Source organism: Talpa europaea (genome assembly GCF_964194135.1).
Source record: "Talpa europaea genome assembly, chromosome: 2".
In the NCBI taxonomy this organism is placed as follows: domain Eukaryota; kingdom Metazoa; phylum Chordata; class Mammalia; order Eulipotyphla; family Talpidae; genus Talpa; species Talpa europaea.
Genome location: NC_140068.1, coordinates 151,950,049 through 151,970,731, shown reverse-complemented (window position 1 = coordinate 151,970,731; position 20,683 = coordinate 151,950,049). Strand labels below are relative to the sequence as shown.

Genomic DNA, 20,683 nt, shown 5'->3' with positions numbered 1-20,683 from the left:
GGGCCCTGACCGCACCCAGGCCGCGCGGGGAGCCTGGACTTGTTTTGGTGAAGGCTGCTCCGAGCCCCGGCGGTGGGGTGGGATGGGGTGGGGTCTGGGGACCCGGCTCTTCTGGCTGGTTAATCCCGTGTCTTCCTTTCAACCCGCAACAGGAACAGATCATCAGCCTGGTCAACCAGATCTGCGGCAAGGTGTCTGGTAAGAACGGCAGCATCGAGAACTGTCTCAGTAAACCCCCACCAAAAAGAGGGCCCCGCAAGAGAGCGACGGTGGACGTGCCGCCTTCCCGGCTTTCCTGCTCCAGCTCATCCAAAAGTGCTTCGAGCTCGTCGTGAAGATGCCAACACCCGTGGTCGATTGATTGATATATATTTTTTTGTAATTATTATATTCTAGTTTGGAGTACTTGCCGTAGGATACAAGCTGTCTTTGCACTAGCTCTAAAGAAGATTTTCTTCTGGTTTTAGAGAACTAATTTTGTTTTAGCATTAAACTGTTGAACTTTTTTTTGTACTTAGAATACCTAGATACTGCAGTCAGATTTTGGAAACTGCCGTATATTCACTGTTTTAAAACCCTTGAGGGGCCGTATTAATTTGTATCGCCCCCGACGGCTGACAAAAGCCTTTTTGTTTGTTTTGAATTTTTTTTTTTTTTTTTTTTTTTGTAACTGTTGGGGAAAAAAAGGCTTTTTAAACCCATTTTTGAAGAGGGTGAAGTTTGGAGAACAAATTTTAAAACATCAGTCATGTGAGCAGATTTTTCTAGCGAGGAAAAGGGATAGGAGACACACACACACGCGCACACACACACACACACACAAAACTTGAAAAGAAATGGCTTTACTTTGGCTGTCTTTTCTTCTGTCATGTGCAAGATGAGTTTGTAATTTTAAAACCGGAGAACCCCCATGTTGTGTGTTTGGGCGGTTGTGGCAGCTGAAGGCGGACTTTTGTTTCCTAACCATGGGCGATGAGATTCGAGTGGCGAGGGTCTCTCTACCAGCACATCACTATGCATCTGTTGAAGGAAGGAAAAGGCGCGAGAGAGGGAAAAGACTGCCTGCCTTGGAGGGGTCACGTGAGGGAAACCTGTGCCTGATTTCATTAGGAAATCCATTCTGTTATTTTTGGTGCTGTTGGCTACTTTATCAAAAAACCCTTCAATAGCATCCTTAAGGGAAGGAAAAAAAAAAAAAGAAAAAAAAAAAAGGAAAAAAAGGTCGAAGCCGCAAGGGCTTCGCTGTCATAGACGTGCAATCTCTCGAACATTCCATCCCCACATCACTGCTCGTTTCTCACCTTCACAAGTCAGCATTAATCTTTCTTTTTCAGTCTGTTTCGTTGATGATCACACTTAGAGCCACTAGGAGGTCTGCAGTTCTTTTTGAATGTGAAATGCATCTGCGCTCATCTTGTCTATTTTTTCTCTTCATGTTGTAACAAAAAAGGAAAAAAAAAAAGATAAAAAAAAAAAAAAAGCCCGTCCCTTTTGTACATACGCCTGTAAATTGTTTTAAATACTTGAGCCTTTTTCTCGGTGGGGGGGTGGGGAGGGGTGAGAAGACAAGATGAAGAAAAGCCTTACGTTTCCGTTTCTTCATCGGTTGGATTGGATGCTTACAGGGTTTTTCTTGTAACATTTATAAGTGCTGCTTACATCACTGAACAACAACACAATAATAATGGAGTAGCTGTTGCCCTTCTCCGGTTGTGTGTACAGTATGTGTGGAATAAAAAAGGGAAACTGTTTTCACAAGCTGTTCTTCGTTTCATAATTGGACTCATCGCTCCCGTAGCTCCCCATATTGCACTGAGCTTGCCAGTGGGACTGTCAGGGCGTCCTGTGATACACTTTGTCGGTTGTTGTTGCAGAAGACTGAACTGTTTTGGAATATTTAACAATGGCATAAACGGTCACGTGTTTTCCGATGTGGTTGTCCGGTTTTTATGGCCTTGCTGTGTACACTTTCCCTCTTTGGACAGTAAACTTCTGCCTACGGCTTACAGTTTGACATTTAATTTATTAGCGCTGCTCTGCACTCCTCCCGCGGGAGGGGAGACTTCATGTTGTTTATTGCCAGTTTTTGTTTACTTTTCAGGTTTGTACTACAAGGTTTAATAATAAAAACAAAGTTTTTTGGACATCTGTCTGTCTTGTGGAAGGTGAATGACACGAGCTCGCTCTCACCGTGGGCTGAGGTCCACCTTAGCCCGGGAGGGGCGCAGACACCCCACTTCTGACTTCCCCCCGCTGTGTGGCCGGCTGATGGGAAAGGGGAGCTCTTGGCAGGAGAGAGAGGGCGCTGCTTTCGGCTGAGGCGTCCCGCCTCCCTCGGGCGCAGGGGTGCGCTCTGGCACCGGGTGGGGCTGGTTCCCAGGCTGTGGACGATTTGCCATGACCCAGTGAAACCCACGCTGTTCAGCGAGGAGGCTGACTACGGTTGTACTTCAGAGGAAGCCGAGTCTTTTACTCTGTAAAAGGGTTTTTATTCTGGCCACACTGCCCAGCCCCGCCTGGTGCAAGCCCCGGGCTCCCAGGCCCAGCCACGGCTCCTGCACCGGGGCCTGCGGGAGGCGTTAGAAGCCTTCCAGCATAAACTCGCGATGGACTCTGGGTTTAGGTCCCGAAACTTTATTGTTACCTGTTCTGTCAGTTTCCCAGACATTATTGGCAATTTTGTAGAAATGAAGCCTCCGGGACCAGCGCCGCGCGGGCTGAGGCCGCCCCAGGGCAGGCAGGGCCCATGAGTCAGCAGTCGCTGTCATCCGTGTGTAGCGTGGCGAGGGCAGTGTCGACCTCCACGCCCTCCTCGTCAGACTGAACAATCGGGGACTCTCCGCCTTCAGGGGCGTCCTGGGTGGCCAGGTCTGTGCGGGTCACGGATGAGGAAGGTGACGTGGCCTGTGGGTCCGAGGGGCGGGGGACCTGAACGGTAATTTCATCTGGTCCGGTGCTGGATTCGGGCCCTGCGAACAGGTAGAGAACAGCCCCGTGGTCAAAGCACTGCCTGGTGGGATTGCCCCGAAGAGGAGCAAACGTTTGCACTGGGTAGACTCCGGGGGTGTGCGTGTGCTGTTCGCAATCCGGGGGCTGCAGGACCGGAGGGCCCCTCCCGGTGATTGGAGGCTGCAAGAATTCCCAGAACAACAGGGCCTGAGCTGAGCCCCTGCCAGTGACATAAAGACCCTGACGCCTCTCTGCAGCGTTCAGTGCCAGACGGGGCCAAAGGCAGGCCCGCGCCAAATGCTGCCTTTTCTTCGAGGGTCTTGATGAACTCGTGATCGTCTCCATTTACTCCTCACACCCTCTGAAATCAGTGCCGGGGAAAAACCCTGCTGCCCTTTTCGTGGTTCTCCAATTTCACGGGGACTAAAGCTCTTAAAGGAATGAACACTCGTGTTTCTACATCTCGCCCGCTCTGGGAGGGCGCCGGTGTGCGCCCCGCCCGTTTCCAGCGTCCCCAGCCTCTCGGGCGGAGGCCTCGCCTCCCGGGCAGTGCTGCTGTCCCAGGCTGGCCGGGCGGGGATGCGGTGGCCTTGCTGAGATGGCCGCGCACGCTGGCAACCCACGAGGCCTGGCCCCGGCAACAGCGTCCGGAGAGGCCAAGGTGCTGCGAGAGCCGCGCACGCCTGCCCTCCCACCCGCGGTGGCATCGTGTGAAACCTACCAGGGGTCTGAAATGTAAAGTAAACAGAGCCCAGGCATGCTCTGGAGCCTCCGGGAGTATTCGCTGAGCGCATGTGAAACAAAACCCGGGAAAGGCACCACGTGGCGGCCAAGTGTAATCCGAGCCCGGTACCCGCTTCCTCAGGGAGAACCCGAAGACCACGCAGCAGCCGCACGGCGGCCCAGGCCTTCAGTAACTGCCAGGCCCTGACTGAAAGGGACGCCCCAGAGAGGCGCAGGCGGAGGCACCCTGCGTGCTGACGGTACCTGGGCGGCGCGTGGAAGCCCTCAGAGGATCCCAGGCTCCCCCGCGTGTTCCTCTGCCCGCCGCTGCGAGCGGGTGTGGGCGAGGGAAGGGGCCAGGTGACTCTGGCGTCGTCCCGGGTGGGGGAAGCCATGAGGTGCGGGAAGGGCCGGCGCCCCTACCTCGGCCGGGGGACTGCGCGGCGTCCTCTTCCCCCGAGTTCAGAAAGACGTCCAGGGCCTCGTGGTCCGAGATGTCCATCAGGTCCATCTGCTCCAGCACGTCGATGTTGACCTCCATGGACGACATGCTGCCCATGGGCTCTGGGGACGGGGCACAAGATTAACCTCCGTAACGCTCTGAAAGGTGAGCTTCAGTCGCGCGGGGCTGCTTGTGCTCTCCGTGTGAGATGCCGCCTGCTGCTCCCAGCATTTCTCAGCCCAAACTGGAAGCATCCGAGCCCCTTCTGCATTCTCCGCGCATCTCCCCCGGCAGTTTGCCTGTTCGCCCCAGTCCTCTGCGCGCGGGTGATGACTCAGTAGTCCCGCGAGCGCCCTGCACTCCCTGCACACAGGCACACCTCTGCCCTCCACAGTAGCCCCAAAGTTTGTTTTAATTTCACCGCCCTGAGGCCATCGCAAGCTTAATCCGCTGCGATCTCAACTGTAGACAAGGTTCGGGCAGCTGCACGCTGGAGAGCTGGACCCTCGAGGGCGCGCCTTGCCGGGAAAGCGCAGAGCAGGGGGAAAGCCCTCTCACCCACAGAGGGGCCCGAAGACCCCTGCTGGGTCTGCAGTTCACCCGGAAGCTCCCTGTGGCCCGGGAAGCCATGAGCCAGTTAAATGAGGTCACCCCGATCCTGAAGCAGAAGCAAACAAATCGCCTGTGGGGATGCACCCTGAGCTTAGGTCTCGAATAGAAACTCAATCCCGATCCAACCCAGAGTTCACAGCTCCTCGGAGTCCAGCACTGTGTGAGGTCAGCAAGAACAGGGCAGCTTCCCCAGATGAGGCCCCTTGAACATGTGAGCGAAATGAAAGCTGCGATGAATACGCGAGCTGGTGTCAAAGATAAGCCAGGCCAAGCGTTCAGAAAAGAGCCAAATCCCTTCCACATAGGAAAAATCCAATCACTGACACTTGAGACTTTGAACGCAAAACAGGAAAGAAACCAGAAGCCAGGACACATTCCCCTCCGGCCAGCACGGCAGCCGAGGGGAGCCGAGGCGCCAAGGGAGAGAGGGGAGAGAAGATGGCAGCGGGTGCTGAAAGCAGCTCATCGTCTTCCAGGCCTGCCTGCAGGACCCGAGGCCCCAGGCTTGCGACCAGGGACGACAGATAAAAGAAATCCTCACCCATGTCAACTGCAGTGGACCGAGGAGCCCCAAGGAGAACAGAGCAGGTGGCAGAGAAGGAAATGGACCAACAACGTCTCCACAGCCTGAGCCGGTGGGGTGACCCATTCAAAGGGGCGAGAGGAACGGCGCAGCTAAGACCACACGCCGTGCAAGCGTACGCAGGCTCAAGCTAAGGCCCTGTCCAGACAGCAACCCTCGCCACGACCTTCTCTCCAAAGTCAGGATTAGACAGGAGGGCGGCGAATCCCAGAAAGGCGGTCTGAGGGGCCAGGATGGAAAGGCTGATAAACACGTGAGCAACCTAACTCTGGGCAAAGCCCTAATGCTGGGGAGCAGGAGACGGGGGTGCTCTGAGAGCCGGGGCAGGGGCCATCCCTGGGAGTCTGGAGAGGAGGAGAGAACCTGTCAGCCACATAGTCAGGGATCTCAGCACTGTTAAGAGGGAGAGTAATTTCTCTCTTGGCCGAGGGAGAAGTTCTTTAGCCCCAGAAGACCCCGCGCTGGGGCCACACCCACAGCAAGGAGTCAGGAGCGCGGCCCAGGACATGCGGCTGCAGACCAGGCACGAGTGGGCCCCACGGACGGCCCCCCAAGTCCTCAGGGCGCGCCAGTGCGCTGCTGGCCTGGAGCTGCGTCCAGGCCCACAGGTCAGAAGGGAGGGCACAGCTCAAGCCTGTTCCCGGAGGGGTGCTCTGCAGGGTGCGGGGCTGCAGGAAGGGGAGGGCCCTGGGGGCTGGCTGTCTGCCATGAGTCTGGAGCCCTTCTGGCTTTGGCCTTGCTTTGACTGTGGTGCGGAAAGAGGCCGTGCTCCCTTCCGTGCCCGGCCTGCCTCTTAGCGGCCAAGATGTAACTTTCAACAAGAGGAAAACAAAGAGGTCTATAAAGTCTCAGAAAAGCTTTCTGGAAAACAGAAAGCACCAAACAGGATGCCAGGTTTGACGGCAGTCGCTGCAAATGTGAACCCACCGTTTGCTACACAGACACAGAATGAATTAAAGTGATCGGCCTAGTGACGCGCTGCTGAGAGAAGTCACCACCATTCGGTTGTCAGAAAAGTCATGACGCGTTTTTGCTTGAAAAAGAGAAAAAATACGCAATGACTTTTCCAACCACCCCCCCAAAATAACAGAGAAACAGCAAAAGCTAACGAAAAGCAGTGAGTGGGCAAATGACTAACTTGAAGAGGAAGGTGTGAGGGAGCCTTGGAAAACCAAACAAAACAGACTTTAATGGGACACGAAAGCCCCGCTGGGGTAAAAGTGGGCCTTCATCATTTTTTTTTTAACATTCAGTTTGCCGGGAAGACGACGAAATATTTCCATGTGGCTGTGTATTCTGTGGCCATCTGTGTGAGGTAAAAAATGGCAGAATGACAAGAAAAATGCAACATCCGTAACTTTGGGGGAGGGAGCAAAGGCATGGCTGTAACTCCTCAGTTACTGATGATTAAGCGATGCAAACATCAGGAGTGGGGACTTCTTGACCAGCGTTGACAAGCTTGATGAAATGGTGCCGTGCAGAGCCCGTGCTGCCCCCAGGACCCTGGGAACAAGTGTACGTGAAGCGTGCAGGGAAGCGCTGTGACAGGCCCTGGCGTCACTCTTAAACAAAAAAACAACAACAGAAAACCAAAATCTCACTGTCTAGCCACATGAAACTGAAAATATGACTTTAACATTTACACAGTCAGGGACCGGCAAGGAAGAAAAAGGGTCACCTGGCGCGTGCAGGGCCGCGGGGACGTGGTTCTCTCACCTGCGCAGGTGACACCGGGCCGGACAGCGTGGGGCTACCTGGGCACCGGAGAATGTGGCGCAGCTCTCGGGCCTCCACCCAGCCCAGGGCACACCCCTGCCCCAAGCACAAGCAAAACTGTCTCCAGACACGGCGGGATGTCGCCCTCGGTTCCGAGCCGCTGCCTGATGAAGAGGTCTAATTAAGGACACAGGTTGGCTCAAGGCTGGACGCACAGGAGAGGGGACCTTGCAAGGCTACAATAAGGACTCGCCTCGTTCTGAAAGGGGCAGACGACAGGAAGCGGCGGGAAATCAAGGTGGGTGCTGACACAAACAGCTGTTGCGATGGGAAAAAATGAAAACTGCAAACCTTCCCTCCCAACACACACAGAAATCAAGTAGATTTAAGAGCAAAATGGAAAATGGAAAACAAAAACTTTCAGAAGAAAACGCAGCGGGATGTTCCTACAACTGTAAATTCACGCCTGAGTCCTGCCCGAGGCTGCACCGAGGCGGGAAGGATTCCCCGCACAGGACACGCGAGCACAGAGCACACGTGGACACAAAAGTCAAGCCGATCACGTTAAAAAATACACTTATTTAGCAAAGGCCGCTCAGGCCCAGACCAGACACAGACTGCGAGGGGGGTTCGCCACCAGCCTCGTCCGCCAAAGGCCGGTCAGCAGCGGCGCGAGGCTGGAGAGGCCAGCGAGGAAGGTCAAGGTAACACCGAAGACGCGCACGATTAGCGCCATGGACACCACCGAGCGCGGCCAAGATGCGGGATGCGGAGGACACAGCGCCGGGGACACCGTGTGGCCCGGACCGGCTCCCGCCCGCGGGCGGGGAACTCCGGACACGCGGGCCGCCGCGTCCCCTGGGAACAGGCTGGGCCGTGGATGCTCGGGCCACCCCCAAACCCGCCGACCGCGAAGCCCGGGAGGGCCGCGGCCTCCTGCGTCTGCACCGGCTCCCGGACACGCGGCGCGCGCGTGCTTTTTAAAAAAGCCCCTGGGAACAGTGAGACACCTGCTCCGCCAACGGGCACTTGTGTGAGTATCGGTGTGGATGATTCTCGGACACCAGCCTAAGGAGCCGCCGTCTAGGCAGACAGCGGCGGCGCCACGTCTAGAGCGCGCAGGGCCGCGCCTTGGGAACAGGCACGCGGGCGATGCAGGCGCGAGGACACACGGCACGGCGGGGCTGCATCGGGATGGTTACAAGAAGGGGGCCCGGGGGCTTTCCGGATGGAGTTTGGGGGGTCCATACAGGGATCATGATATTATTTTTGTACCGACGTGTGTCTGGGGTATTTCTAACAATGTCTAAATGTCTAAAGCAAATATGGTAAAATAGGAACATGTTAAATCTGGAAACATGAGCATGTTACATTATTTTTCATTTTCAGGATATCTGAAATATTTTCTAATTAAAGCGAGAACAAGCAACGGATCGCAGTATGTTTCAAAGCTCTAAAGCGCATCGGGAAACAACTCAAAGCGAAAATCTTAGTTGGCAACTGTGTTTTGAGATATTTTTCATTCTGGAAGATATTTTGGGGAGCACTGAATTCTGGTTCTGGTGCATATTATCTCTTCCATCTCTCCTAGTTCTACTGTTAACTGTATCGCCAGGTAAAACAAGCGGCACCTCCTCTTCCAGGGCCCGGGCGCGCTGTGAATAGCTGCGCCGGGGTGGGGAGCACTTGCTCACACCGAGGACGTGCTGGTCCGGCACTGCATTGGCAGCATGCCGCAGGGTGCCGAGCTGTGACTGTGGGAACACACGGGCATGGACAGACCCGGGCATCGCCAAGGCGAGGCATTCATTACTAACTGCACTGTCCAGATACCCTGGCGCTCGGCAATGAAACACAAGCCATGACAATGCTTCTATGAGAAAGCCGGAGACGGCGCAGGTAGCAGGGCACCCGGGCCAGAGTCTCCCCAGGTCCCTGGCTACGTCCAAGGAGCCCTGCGACTCCGGCACATCCCTCCTCCCCTTGGAGCCCAGCGTCTGCCTGCTTGGATTCTCCAGTCTTAGCACCACCCCGGTGTCCTTCACCCTTTATTCTGAGGATTTTCTGGATAAAATTTTCATGCCTTTGTCACAATTAAAAAATGATGCTTTGGAAAGTGAGAAAACTGCAGACTGCTATTTCTGACTTAGTGGGATGAACCCAAAATACCACGTTCTCTGTGGAGATTTATTCTGATTGATTCTTCTAAATTAAACGTCCCCCACGCTGCTCCCTGGAGAGGAATACTTTGCAGGAAAGGAACGTGACCTGCCCGGCCGGGGTACCCGTGCACGGACTCTGGCCTGTTCTCTGCGGCAGTCCTTCCAGCTCTAGCTGAAGCAGAAAGTGGAAAAGCTCACATCCTCCAGTTTTCGTCTTTCATGCTTTCAAAACCATGTAAACTGGCAACATGTGCCTGGCTCTATTTTTTCTGTCTCAAAAAAGCCCAATGCTTTTTGAAACGTAAAAGAATGCTCTTTTTTATCAGGTGGTTGACCCCAGCAACACTGCATCCACAGCGTCTCCAGCCCCTCTCAGGGTGTGTGGGCATGGGAAGGGGTCCTCCCGAGCCTGCTGTGCTCCTGCTGCGTCCGCCCCTGGGCTGTGGCCAGGGGTCTCCCTATGAAAGGGGAGTTTCTTCAGACACCTCTGTCTGCTCTTGGCCGCCCACGGGCCTGAAGTGAGCTGGACACTAAGCAGACGCTGAGCTGGAAGCGTCTGTGGGGCTGAACTGAACTAGGCTGGAGCTAAAATGTCTGACACGAAGATTCCTGTCCTCTTCACTGTCCTACCTCCCCGACACCCTCTTGGTTTACTGTCTCATATGCGCAACTCAGTAGGTCAAATTTACCAGACTGTGTCTGTCTGTCTGTTACGGACTGAAAGTCTGTGTGTCCCAAATTCCGTGTGTCGCAGCTGTGACCCCCAATGTGTGGGGGTTCTGGAGGTGGGGCTTTGGGCGAAGACGAGGGTTGGAGAGGCCAGGCCCTCACGATGAAGGCCAGGCCCTCACGATGGGATCAGGGCACATCTCACAAGCGACCTCACTGCTGTGTGAGGACACAGCGAGACACAGCCAGGAACACAGCCCGCCTCACACCCCTGGGACAGTCCCCACTTGCCTCGCCTCTCTGCGATCTGCAGGTAACCTGTAGAAAGGTACTGTTCCATGTCTTGCTGGAAGGCTTCCTCAAAAAACTTCTGCCGCTCCTTCAGCTTCATCTGTTGGGCCTGCTCCATTTCCAGGACCTTCTGGGTATGCTGTGCATCTAGTTCAGCTAAGGAGACAAAAGAAATTGCACCAGGGTTTGCAAAGGAGCTGGCATGGGAAACGGGCATACACAGCCACTCCTACCCACCCGCCCAGCTGACAGAGGCGCGTCTGCCTGTTCCACTCAGGCTGGCCCCCCATGAAGACACAAGCGGCCTCCCCCAACGCTCCCCCTCAGCCCCCCACCATCTCGTCCCATTTCCTGGCTCGCCAGACCCCTTGGCAATCTAGGCCTTCACCTGTGCTAGGCCCTCTGCCTGGCATGACCGTCTCATCCACATCTCCCACTTTCCACAGAACAGACCAAATTCTCTGCTGATCTTTCTACTGACTCACATGGGGTTTGCTCTTCAGCGTAAGGTTTGCATATCACTGTCAACAAACTTTTGGAGCGGACTTGATGTAAACGTTACAGTATCATGGTAAAGACTCGGAGTTTCTGAAGGACTGTGACCACGTATTGTTCATGTTAATGTCTTAGGGTCTACTTTTCACTTTGCAACCCGGCTAGGTTAAGTAACCTTTCTGAGCCTTACACTGCTCATCTGAAAATTTGGGCAAGAATACCAATGCAGGGTCTCCCTGGTAGCGCAAGGGGTTCAGCACAGCACTGTGAAGCTGTCCGCAGTCTCTGTGGCACAAGTTCAATCCCCGGCTGGCCAGGGAGCAAACCCACATGGCAAGCAGACCTCTCCTGTCTCGCCCGCTGCTCCCCTCAACAGTGTGTTTCGGTCGATCTGCCTGTTCTGTTCTCTACTCTGTCTCTGGTGAATCCTCTCACCGCCTGCACCTCTGGCCTGTGCCCCAGTTCTTGTATGCATAGATAGAAAGATCTTTAAAAAAAAAAAAATACCAATGCAATGGCATTTCACTGATATGGAAGATAAGTGATAATACTGAAAGAACTTTACAATTAACACAAGTAGTGACCATGCAAGTTAGGAATGAGTAAAAACCGGCCAGAACTAGTAAGATAATCCGTTTTAACTTCATCAAGCAAATAAGAACCCCACATTTACCACTGCAGAAAAGCTTTCAGGCGGTTTCCCCTTTCCTCAAAGCAAGCACTGAGGATAGAAAGCAGGAAGTCCAGGACCAGGCGTATCCCACTATTCACCTTGTACCTGGCCCAAGGATAACTTCGGAAGCTTCTGTCTCCTCTTAAATCTTTTGGGCATCACATGGTATGTGGGGAAGAGCCTAAGGCAGCCTCCAAGACTCTGCAACCTGGCTCACACCCCCTGCAGAATCCCCAGGAATGTTAAGTTTACTGCCATAGTTAGGTTACGCGTGCGGCACAGCAAGAGGCTTTAAGAAAGAGGCTGTTAAATGGGACTGAGGTTTTCCTGAAGGAGGAGATCTGAGTGTAGAGGGAGTTTTGACACGTGGGTCTTCTCCTGTGCTGACTCTGAAGATGGAGAGGACAGACGGGCAAGGGATGCAGGTGGCATCCAGGCACTGACAGTAGGTCCGGGCTGACACAGACCTCGGCCTACCGCCCTCCCACGAACAGGGACCGGAACTCTGACAATATCCTGAATGAGCTTGGAAGCAGCTTCATCTCCAGAGTGTCCAGAAGGAACGCAGCCTGACTGACACCCGGGTACAGCTGCAAGACCCTCAGTGGAGGACTCAGGCACACCAGACCTTGACTTCTGATCTATAGATAGTGAGCTAATAAATGTGTGCTGTGCAAACCACCAAGTGTGTGAGATGCCCTGTGACGCAGAAACATGGGATTACTCCAGATAAACGTTCCCATTTCAGTACCAGACAAACCTGATTTGCTAAAGAGCAGGAAAGGATAACCTGCGTTCTCTCCCTTGAACAAATATTTGCAACACACCTACCACATGGCGGGAGGCTGTCCCCTATCTCCCGCCCCCTATCTTTGTGTAGAGGAGATGGCCTGCCTCTGTGGAAAGAGTTTGGGCTCTGGAATCAGTCCCAACTCATGTCCTGTTCCCTTTAATAGACACTCCTGGCTCCTGCCATCACACCCCCATAGCCCAGCTCTGCAGTAGCAGGCGGCTCTGCGCCAGCTCATGCGCTAGCGCGCAAGGTCCCACACACGGCCACAGCCTGCGCACGTCTGCTCTCTGGTCACCGTTCACTGAAACCCGGGGAACCCACAAGCCAGCAGAACCCAGAAGATCTGGGGAAATCAAAGCGGCACTCAACCAACAGGCGGCAGAGGCCAGCAGCATCCACGTGCCTGTGGCCCACTCTGGCCCTGGAGGCGCCCGATGACATCTCAGACTTCCTGGTGGAACAGGAGCCCCTAGGCTCCAGCAGGATCCTCAGGGACACCCCCCTTCGTTGACTTTTCCTCCGTCACTTCTTCTCACTCACTGCTGTTTCCTGGCATAACCTCCCAAATAAACCATCTGCAGCCAAATTCTCATCTCAGGCTCTTCATCCAGCCAGGACACCTACTAGCTATAACTGCATCTCTCTGGGCCTCAAATTCCTACTCTATGTAAGAGACACACACAAAAAAAAAACATTTCATCAGGCTGCTGATAGGACTAAAAGCGGTTACATTTGAATCACCAGGTGCACAGCACGGACCAACCGCTGACTAGTATTAACACCAGCAATTATTTAAGACAAGACTCTAAAATGGAAATATAAGCCATGAGGCCGGGTGATACTGGATCATCCAGCTTGCTCAGCCCCACTCAAACACCTAACAGTCACCTTTCAGTGCCCTTGATAAATGTGCAGGGAGGGAGAGGAACAGGAGGGCTGAAGAAGGCGCCTTTTCATGTGCTTCACGTCAGCCGTCAACCTACCTGTTCACATGCTTCATGACTACCAAGGGCATTCGAATAAGTCAAAACAAATATTGAAAACTTCCGGGCCTCCGTTGGTGGCACAGGCGGTTGAGCACTGCGCTGTGAAGCTGTCCATAGCCTCTGCGGTGCCTGTTCGATTCCGGCTGGCCGACGAGGGTCCCACATGGTGCGGCAGCCCTCTCCTGTCTCCCCGCTGCTCCCCTCAGCAGTGTTTTCAGTCAGTCTGCCTGTTCTGTTCCCCACTGTCTCTGGTGAATCCTCTCACCCTCCCGCACACCTGGCCTGTACCCTGATTCTTGTATAAATAAATCTTTCAAAAAAAAAGTTAAAAACTTCCATCGAAGTTGTTGATCTCTCTCTCTCACGCACGCGCACGCACACACACACACACACACACAAATTCCAGAATAATCAGCTCTAAAAGATCAATGTGGAAATCATCAAAGGGATTTTAAAGAATATCTGATTATACCTGAATGAAGATTTTCCTGAATGACAGTTACATAATTTGAAAACCTTTCATTCTCCCCAAGGCTTATGCTTTAAAACCTCAATTCTCTCATGTTTATGAATAATAGGTTCTGTAGTTTTTTATCTTAGATTTTCTTATATTGGAAAGCAATCTAATCACACTCCGTCACTCATGAAATACAGACAGGGTTGGATGAGGGAACTTAAAATGATTTAAAGAGAAGCGGGAAAACTGTTCTACCTTTTGAAAACATGTCAGACATTAGTTACCTGAATTATTCCTGACTGCCCTGTATCAGCTCCCACTGTTTGCTGGAGCCCTGCTCCTGTCCCAGGACTAACCAACTATAATCACCGAGGACTGAGTGGTTCTGGTGGACCAGCTCTGCACTCAGGACGATAATGAAAGGCACGTGGCAGACAAGAAAGTAACTGCCGTCCAGCAGCTGAGAAGATCAGCCTGCAGCTTCGTGCCCGAGTGAGGATGTTCTTACTGTGCTGTCTGTCCCGGAATCTCAGTCCCGCTTTTGCCAAGAAACAGCCACATCTGGGAGTGGTGATAGGATGGAAGGATATATGAGGGAATATTTAAAATCTTGATATTTAAAATCTGAATTGTAGAATGACTAAGGAAAAATCTAAAAAAAAAAAAAAATAGGACGTTTTCTTCAAGGAAAATGACCCCTTGGTTTCACATATGTCATTTGTTATATTGAGAAATGTCAGACAAATACAAAGATTTAAAGAACTTTAACAAATAGCCTGAAGACTGAAAAGAAAGAAAACATGAAGATGCAATGGTTTTACCACCAGGAGTCGAGAGATCATTTAATTCCATTATCAACCTAGGTCTGAGTTTCCTTTTCTTTCGACTCCGGATCATTGCTCAAGTTTTATTTGACTGCAACATCCACTTCTGCAACCACTATCAATTTCAATTGGATAATTACTCAAAACAATACAAAATCCCATCACAAGTGAAGATGATACAATCAATTCTCAATTACACGTTTTAATGGAGCATAAGGAGGGCACAAGATGTGTGAAATATGAAAAAAAATCCATCAAGCTCATTTTAGGAACAATTTCAACATATTCCACAACTAAACCTTTAACCACGTTGGTAATAAAAGATAGTGGGAGTCCCCAAAGTTGCTGGGAGATGGAAATTGATGATGTGAGTAAAACCAGGATAAATCTCTCCGTTAAAAGAGCTAATCAGAATTTCTCTAATCCAAAAATGTTAAAACACAAACAATAAAATTTAATTGAATGAGTTGAGAAAAATTTCAGTAATTCCTGCATCAAAGATAACATTTTTTTCATTCAAGATAATCAAGAGTAAAAATAGGTTTAAAAGTCTGTAATTACAAACCCATGTGTTTTTATATTGAGTTAGAGAATATGAATTTTGGACACCAGAACACACGTGACTGTGAAATCTCTGTAAATTTCTAAACAAATTTACAAGTACAAATAAAAACTGTTTTTCATAAAAACTGCCAACAGGTTGTCAAACTACTAAACCACTAAAAGTCCACACTAAATTCTGCCAATGTGACAGAATTTAAAATTAGGAGTGACTAATTTTTCTGTGCTAATTATTTGCATTTATTTAATAGGTTTTTTGACACATGAACAATGCATGTGTACACTGTGGAAAATTTTTTGATCATAAAAAGGCACAAATAATTAGGTGGAAATTCCTGTGAAATTAAAGTCGAGTGCAATTAGCTTTCTCCCCCCGCCCCCCCAGTGGTTAAACTGTACAAACTCTCAACATCCACATCCAATTTTTGTTTCTCTGGCATCCAACTTTTGTTTCTCTTTTGTTTCTCTGAAAGAATTGTTGTAACGATTTGTAACAAGGATGTGGAGAAAAATGAACCTTCATACCTCTTGGTGTGAATGCCGATGGCTCCAGCCCCTATGGCAAACAGTATGGAACTTTCTCAAAATATTAAAAATGGATTTGCCATATGAGACACTCCTAGGTATTCACTTGAAAATTCAAAAACACTAATTTGAAGGGATATATGCACTCCTCTGTTTACTGCAGCACTATTTACAATAGCCGAGCCATGGAAATAACCTAAGTGCCCAAAGACAGATGAGTGGATTAGGAAGATGTGTTCTATCAATTCATATACAATGGGATACTACTCAGCTATAAAAAAGACGAATCTTTGCCATTTGCAACACATGGACGGAACTGGAGATGATTATGCTAAGTGATAAAAGTCAGAAGATAATACATATAATATTGATAATACAAGTCAGAAGATAATATAGGATAATTCTACTTACAGGTGGAATAAAAAAAAAAGGTCAGATAAAGCCAAACCAGTAACAAATCCTAGAAATTGTACTTTAGAATTAAGCATACCAGAAGGGAAGAGGGGAGAGCAGAGTGGGGAGGGAGCACAGAGGATTATGATCAAGCTTTCTGGGGGTCTTGGGGTGGGTGTGGTGGGCAGCAGTCCCTGCAGGGTGTGAGCCTATACCTCTAAACATTTTACATAGTATTGCAGACCAATGTTACCTCAATTAAAAAAATATATTGTATTTTAACTCTATAACTGGAAATAGTTATAGGTTCACAGGACGTTGTCAAAAATGTACAGGACAGTCCCATGTACCCATCCTGAGCCTCCTGCGGTGCTACAATTATGACAAAATATCAAACAACAAAAAAAAAACCTGATATTGCACAATACACAGAGCTTATGCAGATGTCAACAGTCATATGCACTCGTGCAAGAGTGTGTGCCGTTCTATACAATATTATCATAAGGGCTGTCTGAACAACGACAATCAAGATTTTCCACTATGACGCCACCAGGCTCCCTCACGTTACCACTTGTGACCACACCCTCCCTCTTCCTCCCTGACATCATGCTCTGTCCCCAATCTGTTCTTCAAATCTACAATTATGTCATTTCACAAACGGCATGTAAGGTGGAATCATGCAGCATTCGGAGATTGGCTTTCTTCACTCAGCATGACTTCCCTGAGGTTCACAAAACTGGTGCAGGGATTGATCACTTGTTCCTTTTCATTGCTGAGTGGGATTTCTTGGTGTAGTTTTAATCTTTCATGCACCGAAGGACATCTGCTTTATTTCCAACTTTGGCTATTATGGAGAAAGCTTTTATGAGCAATTGTGTGCTAGGTCCCGCATGACAGTAAGTCAGTCTCTGAGATAAATGTCCAAGTACGCCAGATGCTGGATCAGATCATAAAGGAGGGTTTTAGGTTTGAAAGGAACAGCCAAACTGCTTCCAGAATGGCTGTTTGTTCCACTGCTCTCCTGGCATCCATGTGCGAGCGACCCCACTCCACATCCTCACCAGCATTTGGTGAGAGACCCATGGTTTGTAACACTGGGCACCTCTTCCCTTTCCTCTCCCTTCAGATGAGTTATGTTTCCCCTAGAAACATGTGATTTCCTCGGAAATATTTTGACTAATTGCTATTTTTCTAAAGGACTTTTAATTCCTTGAGGTTGTTTCCTTTTACCCCTACTGTTCTTAACTTTTGGACAATAACATTTATTTAATTTTAGAAAACTTCTATTTAGGGACTAAGGACTTGTTAGATGGTAACAAAACAGATCAATAATACAATATGATTTTAAAATCCAATTTTAAAATCCATCTATCCTATATATGTACCATTTTATTTCTACCTTGGTTTTCTAAATAAGGCATATTCAACCATTTTTTAAAAGTCTTCCCCCAACCTTCTACCTCATATTAGGATATAAACTTTAATACTGGATCAGAAAGAATTTTTATTAAGATTTCCCTAGAATTGGGTTTTTTATGCATGCATTTAAAAATATCACCTCTATGTCCTGTCTCCATAGCCTTTAAGTTTTCCGTCTAGTCTTTCAATAATCAGTTTCCAAGATACACTTATAATTACTTTACATCATACATTTATTTCTATGAGTATGCTAAAGTATTATAATGCCCTTATTTCTCAAAATTGTTTTTTGGAAAAAAAAATGTTTTTTGAAAAAAAATTCTCCTATGCAGGTTAACAGTTTTTAAAAAGAAAGTTAAATGACCTTTCACAGAACATTTCTTCTCTCTCCCTCCCTCCCACACACACTTTATACACATTTATCAAGAATCAAATGGTACTTATCTCTTTTTTATATGCAACTAAGAAAGGATGCTCCTTACCTAAAATACAGTTAGAGCAATGGCAGGTTCTGCAGAGTCAGAATAAGTAACTCTTTCAGACAACAAAGAACTAAAGACAACGACTTCTACCACTTCACAAAGTTCAGTGCTTCTGAGCGGCTACTGGAACAGCTGTTTCCTAAACCAGGGCCACAGGAAACAGACACTCTTCTAGTACCCAAGCTCCTGGAACATGTTTTAAATTTCTATCAGTTACCGTGAAGGAGATGACCACTGTGGAGGAGCATCAGCAAAAGAGATGCTGCAGAATGGCAGTGTGACCGAGGTTTGCGGAACATAGGAAGAAACGCTGCACTGTACCTTGTCTGTTGCAGCCAGGAGGCCTGGGCAGCTGCAGGCCTCTGAGCACACCCCTCACCCCTCCAGACCTCCAGATGCCCATCAGTTAAAAGGAAGCGGGAGGGGCCTGGATGACATCAGTGAGGTCCCGTCTAGTTCTTAAATGCTATGGTTCTATTTTTGCTTACTTTTGAATGGGGCAGGAAGAGGTTATCCTAAATCCTGTCTAATCTTTGGTAAAATTATATGAAAATCAATTAGCAGTAAGGAATTTATGACCTTTTGAACAAGACAGTGACATTTCAGGAAAATTAGATTCAACTATTAACAAAAACTTGAAGGTTTTCTTTTTTTTTAACATTCATTTTCTTGATCACCTTATTGCTTAAGGAATGATCAGAACCAAAAAGCTTAAGATTAATGAATGAACGAGAAAAACCCTCAAACTCTGGTCAGAGGGTTCACGGGTTATTATTAAATTGGATCAAGGTAGAAGGTTGACAATACAGCCTGGTGGCCTGAAGCGAGTCCAGGCAGCCTCAAGACTGCTATTCTTCCTGCAAGGGATCAACAACTAATTAAAGGGCTAAGTCAGAGTTTAAAGGACTGATTCAACTCCATTTGAAAGCACTATTTTTTGAAATGTTTACAAAAGAGACGTTTTACAGAAATAAATTAAAATGGTATAAAAAATATCAATCACATAGCATGTTATATTCATTCTTCAGGTGGTTTCCAATTTTTCCTTGTAAAAGTGAAACAAAAATACCCAGGCTAAAAGCTTTGTGTTATGAATATTTAGACACCAGCCCAATTTCCTAGAAATTTTAATTCTGACATTGCTCCTAGTTGGTAACAATTATTTGGGAGAGAAAACAAATCATTTGGAGGGACGTTTGAAATGCTAAAGAAGTATGAATGAGCTGCCTGTGTCTAAGTATGGAAATCAGGTATTAAAGAGTTCATTTGAAGGGATTATGGAGATAGAAGGCCAGTGGTTCTCAATCTTTGGTGGCACTGAAATGACTCTGAGAGCCAGTGAGCATAGAGACTGCTGGATTGCTGGGCTCTGGGCTCAAAGTTTCTCATTTAGTAAGGTCAGAGAATTTGCATTTCTTTTTTAAAAAAGATCTATTTTATTAATTTATGCATATAAGAGCTGGTGTGCAGGCCAGAAGTGGGGGTGGGGTGGGGTGAGAGGATTTACCAGATCCAGAGTGGGGAGCAGAACAGGCAGATGTACTGAAATACACTGCTGAGGGGAGCAGCGGGCGAGACAGGAGAGGTCTGCCTCACCATTTGGGTCAGTTCCCTGCCCAGGGATCAAGCTTTTGCTGCAGACAGCTTCATAGTGCAGAGACTTAACCCCTTGCATCACCAGGGAGGCCCACAATTTGTATTTCTAAGCAATTCCCAGGAAATGCTGATGCTACTGATCCAAGGACCACAGCTGGGGAACACTGCTGTAAGTGAACATTTGTGCATCTACTTCATTCAGTTTTTAATTTGTGCAAATATTTATATAAAGTAAAAAAATAAGGAAGAAGCTGCCACAATTCATGGAAATAACAGAACTGGCCTCTCCATAACTCTATTTAAGATATCTATGAAATCATCTCAAAAGGAAATGGTTCAGCAGTGGCCAAAATACATAACCACTAGCGAGTGTCCCTTATGGTCATCCTCACTGAGGAGAGACTGACTTCGGGGGGGTCAGGTGGTGGGTGGGCTCCTCCTTAGCGACTCCACCCCATTCTCTGGACTCCCTGGCCAGTCCCTGCTCAATATCCTGGTGGCTCCGCACAGCAGGAAACAAAACCTTGTGTCCAGACCCAGTTCTTGTCCGGAATCCCAGATCCAAGCAAGGGCCAATTTCCGTCCTCTCTGGTTCCAGAGACAACATGGAGTTTCCGATGGTCTCCATGTAGACATTCGTGTAAATGATGCCCAGTGACGTTTGTTTTAACACAAATAGACAAAACTCGGGCAAACAAAAGGGGTGGCGGTGGTAGAAATGTACACTTCCCCGGAGTGAGAGGAAGAAGGAACGCGAACAGATGCAGAAGAGATGCAAAAATACGTGACTAATGTTGGGGTCCGGGATGTGCTGCCCTGAACACGGTGCTCTGGCACACTGACTAGGCTAGGCTGAAGCAGAGTAAGGGCCCTGGAGACGCAGGAAGATGATGCTGTCTTTACCCATCACCACCCCACGGCTTTCTCCCGGAACGGGTCATCTGAGGGCGTAAAGCTCAGAGGAACAAAAATGACTTTCTTCTTTTTAAAGGAGATGTGAAACAGAAGCCCAGAAACTGGAAGCTGAGTGTGGCAAGTGAGCTGGGTGCATTTTCTGTCAAGTCTCGTCCTCCCTCGGGCACCCATGACCATGTGGGTCTCCTCTCCCGGAGCTAGTTTTCCTGCCCTGACCAGTTTGCAGTCTTTTCCCCCAGTATTTCACACTCAGCGAGCTGCTGACTAAGCTCTGTGAAATGATTTTACACAAGATCCTTTCAGCTTTTTGGAAACAAATTGTCTTTTTATATTTAGTTCCTCCCTAGAATGTCCTAACAGGACACTGCAGAACCCCAAAGCATTTAAAGCTCAAGGAATGCAGCTACCTGGAGAGGG

The 20,683-nt window shown here is 49.1% G+C and overlaps 2 protein-coding genes across 5 annotated transcripts in view; one reads left to right on the top strand and one right to left on the bottom strand.

Moving 5' to 3' along the window:
* Positions 1-344, top strand: part of JARID2 (jumonji and AT-rich interaction domain containing 2) — a gene marked incomplete at its 5' end in the record, with an annotated part of 257,205 nt that extends 256,861 nt beyond the window's left edge. For both annotated transcript variants that reach the window (XM_084257154.1, XM_084257153.1), the window contains one exon: positions 153-344. In XM_084257154.1, coding sequence (XP_084113280.1) covers positions 153-335 — 183 coding nt within the window. In that variant the 3' untranslated portion in view covers positions 336-344. The remainder of the gene's footprint in view (positions 1-152) is intronic.
* A 2,290-nt stretch (positions 345-2,634) lies between these two features.
* Positions 2,635-20,683, bottom strand: part of DTNBP1 (dystrobrevin binding protein 1) — a gene marked incomplete at its 5' end in the record, with an annotated part of 108,793 nt that continues 90,744 nt past the window's right edge. For all 3 annotated transcript variants that reach the window (XM_084229125.1, XM_084229126.1, XM_084229127.1), the window contains 3 exons: positions 2,635-2,969; positions 4,096-4,236; positions 10,148-10,303. In XM_084229125.1, the coding sequence (XP_084085251.1) occupies positions 2,752-2,969; positions 4,096-4,236; positions 10,148-10,303 (515 nt within the window). In that variant the 3' untranslated portion in view covers positions 2,635-2,751. The remainder of the gene's footprint in view (positions 2,970-4,095; positions 4,237-10,147; positions 10,304-20,683) is intronic.